Source organism: Salvia splendens, chromosome 20 (genome assembly GCF_004379255.2).
Source record: "Salvia splendens isolate huo1 chromosome 20, SspV2, whole genome shotgun sequence".
Lineage (NCBI taxonomy): Eukaryota > Viridiplantae > Streptophyta > Magnoliopsida > Lamiales > Lamiaceae > Salvia > Salvia splendens.
Genome location: NC_056051.1, coordinates 2565186 through 2572586, shown reverse-complemented (window position 1 = coordinate 2572586; position 7401 = coordinate 2565186). Strand labels below are relative to the sequence as shown.

Here is a 7401-nt window from a genome sequence, read left to right as displayed (position 1 = left end):
TAAAGCCGAAAAATAAATGTCACCAAATCTATGTTAAAAAGTTAATTACACAAAGAATGCCGATTCATAAACCCACGCACGACTATGGATATCAAATAGGGAAGTTTGAGGTAAATACAAAGTAAGAAAATGACATTTTCCCCCACCACAATTACATAAAAACCTTCACATTTTTCATAAAAATAACAAAAAAAAAGGCAAAGATTAGATTGATCCGAGGAGGAGCAAGAGATGAATGATAGCACAAATCTTAGCCTAAACAGGTAGTAAAAATGGATCAACTTGGCCTTGGATTGAATAGAAGATGGCATTTTTCTTCCAATATCTAAATGCAAAAGGAACATCGTTCGAGTTGCAAGTTTACCACTTGATGTCCGGTGCACGCCTACTGCTCTTCTTCACACTGACTGCAATGCTTCTTTCGAATTGGCAAAGTTTCCCTCGTTGCCGATTTCCCAGCTCCCACTTCGCCCCCAACTTGCGCGCCGTGTTGGTTCTGATTGCACGCCAGGGGGCCGTCTGTCAGAACCCAACACGGAATCTCCTTCAGATGAATTGTGATGGGGCACGTCGCTCCCTCTACTACGAATGTCTGCTTCAATGTCTTCAATGTTATGACGCTGTGAGATCTTCAAAAGATCTCCACCAATGTCTAAATCATCTTCCACCTTCATACGTCGGCCATCTCCAGGTTCCTCTGGTTCAGCATTGTCCCTTGAAAGGGGCATAGGTGGCCTCTGGGATTCCTCCTGCACCAAAGCTCGGAAGTTGTTCTTTGATGGCTTCACCATTGTACAAAATACTTCGGAAAAGTTGTTTAAGCAACCACGATCATAGACATTGATCCTGTTGTCAGATCTGTAGCGGAAATTCTCATAGGTTGTCTGCAATGAAAACCCCAAGATAGTAATTTGTATTATAAACTGAAGTATTTTCTCAAAGCAAAATCGACAAATAAGATTAAAATGATTCTCGACAGTTTCAGCAATGCTTCTTTCACACACACTGCAATGCTTCTTTCACACTCAGGAATAGACAATATTTCTCCAGTTTTAAGTGATAATGTGTTACAGTAGAAACAAGAAACTGAACTTCAGAATGTTAAAAATTGGAAGCAAACCTGATTTGTGCTTATTAGATAAAGGTGAAATCCAGTCAGCCCACCAACAAACCATAAGGATATGAAACAGTAACCCATCAGAATCACAGATACAGGAGATTCTTTCATTGCCGTCCACACAGTACCTTTATGATCATCCATCAAAACCTTGATATAGAAAGCTGATATTGAAAACACATAGATGCAAAGAAGGGCTGCCGAGGAAACGAAACAGAAGAAATAACGGTAGTTTCGCTGCATATAAGTTGAAGAAAAGAACAAAAAGAAGTTAGGCGTAACGAGGAGCAATGCAAAAGAAAACAAAAATGCAGAGAAAGGAAGGGAAGAAAGGAATCAACTGATTTGAAGAACATATCTTACCATTCCTATGCACTGGCCTACCCAAGGGCAGTGATGATCAAAACGCTCCACACAATTATTGCAAATCGAGCAGTGTGAGCAACGAGGAGGACGATATAGCATACAGGTATCACAATATTTTACTCTGATAGGGAGTCCATTGACCATTACTTCTTTGGTTCGAGGGAACTGGAGGCTTGGTGTCTGCCGTCCACCAACCTCCACTGACGCAGAAGTATCATAACGAAATTCTTCTTCTGGAGGGTGTGAATTACGTGGCACAATCCCAGGATCTCGGGATGAGGTTAGAAACAACAAAACTAGAACCTAAGTAATCAATTAAAGACGACCATAAGCCATGAAGATTTCCATAGTACATTCTTCTCTTTGGATAATCACATTGACCATAAATGCAATACTGAATATAAAATGGTATTGATGATCAGTAGAGTATAAAATACACCTACAGTGACTTGCTTAGCCATATACTAGTTAAAACTTAATAGTATGAAACCACAAATAGTAAAAAGAGAAAAAGAAGTTCAGTCACCTAATGTGGGCATAAGTCCACGTGGATGAATAAAAGAACCACAAAGGTAGTTGCTTCTATGCATTCAATCAAGCTCCTTCTGAGCTGCCATATGGCCATATGATCCGGTTGTAAATTTAGGTTAACAAATAAATATCCCAAAAGAGTTTGATTCAAACCGTTATTGGCTGCCATTGCACTATTGTATCCATGTACTATCTACAAGTTCCCACTTGATAACTTGTAAGCTCTACAATTAAGCAATGTCAAACTTGTATTTCCCATTCCATGTTGTGTGAGCTCATCCATAACAAGCATATACCAACAATAAGGTGATGTGTATTTCTGGTACTACAAGCCATACTGTTAGAAATTAGTGGAGCTCTTTAGTACACTAAACTCAAGACACTAGCATCTGCAAGGAAACCATAAGGCTGCCCTGGATCAAATTCAAAAATATAGAAACTGAGAGTATTATTCAATCCACGTATCCTAGAAATTATCCCAGAGAGTTGAATGCTACAGTTATGTTCTTGATGGGGTTCAAATCATATTCATTTAGTGGATCACTTTAGAGAAATTATAAACCCTATACTTCAGAATTTAACAGTCAAAACACCAGTCCTTTTCCTTCTGTTATTTTTTAGAGTCACACACTAACCCACTAGATGATTTGAATGCCAGTCTATATTAGTAGTAATGTAGTAATTCTTATTCTATAAAGAAAAACCTATTAGGACGGTAGTATGAAAAATAGAACACAGCCCAAACAGTAATTTATCCAGCATACCCTTTTTCTTCGAGATACAAGATACATATCATATCATGAATTCTCTACTAATATGATATTGCCCTGATAACCAAAAACATAAACATTGCTGTTACAGATATTCTGTACTGAGCATAAGAACCCCCTTCATTAGCCTTCTCGGTCACTAACTATTAGGTACCTTGTGCTGAGACTATTTCTAATATATTCTTAAAGTAACTCACTAATTACATGAGAAAATTTATAGAAGACTCCCATATGCATATGATATATTCAGAACCAATTAGCAATTTAGATTAGGATGAACAGAGATGACGAATTATTACTACTAGTAGAAAAATCAACATCACAGGTTATAAACCAAAATGCAGGAGGATGCATCCATTACAAACAATTTAGGAAAATTCCCATAATATTTACATAATAATCAGGAGAGATATTAGGAACTAACATGAATGGTGAAGACTATAGCAGCAACAATGATTGCATATCCTGCATTGTAGGACGAGAAATGATGACGAAGATGCCTTGCAACAAAAACACAAAAGATAACGACAGGGGCAATGAGCAACAATAAGGTGACAAGCAGTGATCTTGCATCCGGGCCAAAAATCAACCTCCCATTCAGGAAAAAGATCTGCAGAAGGTGCAAATTAAATCTGTCATCTACATGTAGAATAACATAACCTTTCATGAAATAGAATCACTTCCACCCTTTCTTTCATAACATATTTTAGTTCTCTCAAATTTGCAGTAAAAAGGGGTTAGTGTATCCTGTCTAGTTACTAGATATAGGTAGTAAACAAGACTCCAATTGATAATCAAGATCCCAGCCACAGAATTTGTCAATGTAATTGAATGTATAGACTACCATAACTGACATACAGAGGGAATGCAGGGAGGTTGTAAATACTAATTACCAGTGCTAAACATCTGATAGGGTAAGCTATGATTGCGTTCAACAACTTAACCCTATGTGTTAAGAATTCATGAAAGCAATTACCTTCCCAGGCCAAAGAAGTCACATTTTAGAAGCTAAAAGTGAGTTGTAAAAGCAAATACTTCAATTCTACTTTGTTCATCCCTAAAACATGTGCGTAAATACCACTTGATTCCAATATATGGTCAATTCTTACATAAGCATGAATATGTATCCATGAGACGGAATAGTACTTGAGCAGTTTTGACAGGCGGGAATATGCAATTTCAAGGCCATTTGCAATGGTGAATAAGCTAAACTCCACATGCTAACAAAATGCAACCTAGCGTCAACAGCTATTTGAGATTGACAATATAAAATAACAGAATGATGAGAGAACTTATCAAGATTTGTTTTGAACAGTGTAACATCTCCACTCCCACAGGCAGAAAGGTTAAAATTTCAAGTGCTCAAAGGCATAAATAAGAAGTTTGCCAACAATGAATATGAATAGGCAAATAAGACCTGGTTATTATACTCTGTATAGAGATAGCATACACCAAAATCTAGCCAAACAATATGAAAAGATAAGAAGTGTAATGTAGCATTGAATAATCTGGTACAACAGATTTGAACCCAATAAAACAGTTCTGGTTTAGAGATTTTGCATCAGCTGTCAAAAGCCACCAGCATCATAGTTTCCTTTTCTCTATTATGAAAGATGAAGGGTTTGGTGATGTTACAGGTACTAAAAGCCATGTTTGACATTAAATCTCATCATCCTTAATCGGTAAGCAAAGTGGCATTCCATATCACAGACCAAGCATGAGTCACGGAAGATCTCGATTCTGATAGTTATATCATGAAAGTAAAATAGCTACTTAATACAGATTATAGATTCAATACATCTCACCATCCTTAATCAGTGACCAAAATATATACGTTGCCACCAACTCTGCAAGCCTTCAGTTCAATTGTCATATCATGAAGATACAAGATTAATGTTAAGAAAGGATAACGATTATTTGCAGCTGAATTGCTCATTATTTCACACAAACACCCAAATGTATAATTTTTATGTGAGCTAAAAAGGGGCTGGAGCATATTACAAATACAATCTATACGACACATCACGTTTACAGTTAATCATACTCGTCAAAAGTTTCACCTATTCCACCCCAAAAAGAAGATCAGGGAAACACAGAAATCATCCAATCATGCATCAAATCTATGGATTCTATATGACTACACAAAAGTATAACTAATCCAAGCAAGTGAGAAGTACAACCAGACAATCAATCAAAATAGCACTACAACATCAAATTAAGTGCATTTAAGTACCCCATAGCTGCAAGATTAAGTACACGTAAAGGGGAAAGCCACGAATAAGTCTTATACTCCACACATATGCATATACAGAAAACAAAAACATCCAATTAAGCAAACAAAACAAAATTCTTTAGCTTCCATATTATCACTTCATTAAAATAAACTTAAAAAGAGCAGCAGAAAAACAAACAACCCTAATTTCAGCACTCTCTCAACTTCAAGCTAAGCTAAAGCAAAACAGAATTCCACAAAATTAAACAGAAGTCCAGAAAAATGAAAGTCGAGAAAATGCGAATAACGGAACAAATCTCACATTGTTACCCTTCCATACTTGGTACACGCGCTTAGCCATTCAGCACAAAACCGAACCAGAAAAAAAAATTGCAACGGAGCTACGCCGGAAGCGAATCGAAGATTTCAAACTTGGACAGTCTGCTCATCTCACGAAAACGCACAGCAGTGGCGATGGTGGGAGTGGGAAACTTTTAGCTGTAATTAATTGTGTGCTCACACCCTTTTTTGCTCTCTGTTTTTGGGCGTAATTATTAGAGAAGGTTGAATTTGAAAATGCAGCCAATTTAAGATTGGGGTTTTTTAGGGATTTTGAAATAGTTTAGGGGTCTTCGTCTTCGCTGCCAACCTGATTTTACTATTTGGAATGTTTTTGGGGAAATGGATTCCTTTTTTTTTAGTTCCTTGAGTGATAAATTAATTCACTTTTTTTGGAATTTTGTGTCACTAATCATTCATTAATTTAGAGTGGATTTGTTGTGTTTGGGTGGCGTTTGATTTGAAAATAATACATTATTTTGGTATTGATTGATTAATTTAGTTGGACATTTAGTGTTTTGTTCAAAATAATAGGTGGCCAATTAAATGAAGATGAGAGAAATAAATACGATACTCAAATGTAGAAATAAAGAAATATAATTGTGGATTTAGAATTAATATCGCACTCGCACATCGCACTCGCACACACAAGTTTTCAGATGCGTAACTATATAAAATGAACTATTTTACTAATACATGAACAAATCTTGATTTTTTGCATCGATAGTTTTCTTCATGAATATGGTTCTTACTATTAATTCGATTATATTTTTTGTTATATATGTGTTGTGTTTTTCTAAGATAATAAGTCTACTCTAGTGCCTTAGCTTAAAAGGGTTGGTAGCTTTTTTTGAAAGAAAAAGTTACACGTTTGAAATTATGATTTTTTATGTTATCGTCTCTAAACAATTGGACCAATTTCACTGGATAATATTGTGTTTATATGTATTTAGAATATAATGTTAGAAGTAAGTAAAAATTTCAGCGATCAGAATATTGACCTGATAATTATTGCTTCAATGTTTTGATCATCTTGTTTTTTTTAATATCTTAAATTCTAAAAATAAAGTGGTGGGTAGTACCAAATGATGATGTTTTAAATGATAAAACATTTTTATGTAGACATCCTAAAGAATGGGACAAAATTAATCTTTTACAATTTTTTTCTTCTTTTAACGACTGAAAAACAAAATAGCCCCCATATAAGTATACGATAATCTTCAAATGATCTGTAATAAAGTGAACTAATCATAAGCATTAGTAAAATATAATAGTATATTCTTTTCAATTGATTTCTGTTGACCTAAAAAGAAAAGGTACAGATTCAACTCAATATTAATCTACCATAACCGAAACTAAAAGGGCCCCATCCCTATTGTGTTTTTACCCTCCAACAATGTTTGAACATAGATTTAAATTACATGAACATACAATTATAATTTGTTTCCGATTCCTAAGTTTTGTATAGAAAATCTAATAGATATCTTAAGACACTTGCCACTAGCACTTGCTTGGAACACGAAAGCTTCATATTTATACCATAAAAAATAAGATCAATTATCCGATTAGCATGTGCCCACAATGCCACCAGTCAGGTTGTCTTGGGCCTCGCCAAACCCATCCCATAGCTCGGAACCCAGCCATTCCCTATGACCAAAATATGAATTTGGTCTAAAACGTTTAGAGTATCCACAATAAGGGAGCCGCGGCTCCCAGGCAAGGGGTGGTTGGGTCGCCGCTCCCTATAGCCAGAGATGCCCACCGGTTCCGGTTCCAGCGGTTAACCGGGCGGTTCCGGTTCCGAACCGGAACTGTGGCAATTTTATCGAACCGGAACCGTCGCAATTCGGGTCGTGGTCCGGTTCAGGTTCATGATTTTTTGAACCGGAACCGTCACCGAACCGGCGGTTCGGGACGGTTCGGAACCGCCGGTTAACCGGAACCGTCGCAATTCGGGCACGTAAAACAAGGCGTCAGGGTGGGGCCGAGGGGCAACTTTTCAGGCGGCAAAACCGACCGGTTCCGACGGTTTTTGGACCGGAAACCGGCGGTTAACCGCCGGTTCA

At 36.8% G+C, this 7401-nt stretch overlaps 1 protein-coding gene across 1 annotated transcript; it reads right to left on the bottom strand.

Moving 5' to 3' along the window:
- On the bottom strand, nucleotides 1-5644 carry LOC121782934 (protein S-acyltransferase 8-like). The gene is made up of 5 exons (XM_042180942.1): nucleotides 5319-5644; nucleotides 3209-3394; nucleotides 1481-1786; nucleotides 1121-1354; nucleotides 1-884 (listed from the first exon to the last, which is right to left on the bottom strand). The coding sequence occupies exons 1-5, from the start codon at nucleotides 5355-5357 to the stop codon at nucleotides 399-401; spliced, it is 1251 nt and encodes a 416-aa protein (XP_042036876.1). The 5' UTR covers nucleotides 5358-5644; the 3' UTR covers nucleotides 1-398.
- Between the last annotated feature and the right edge of the window lie 1757 nt (nucleotides 5645-7401).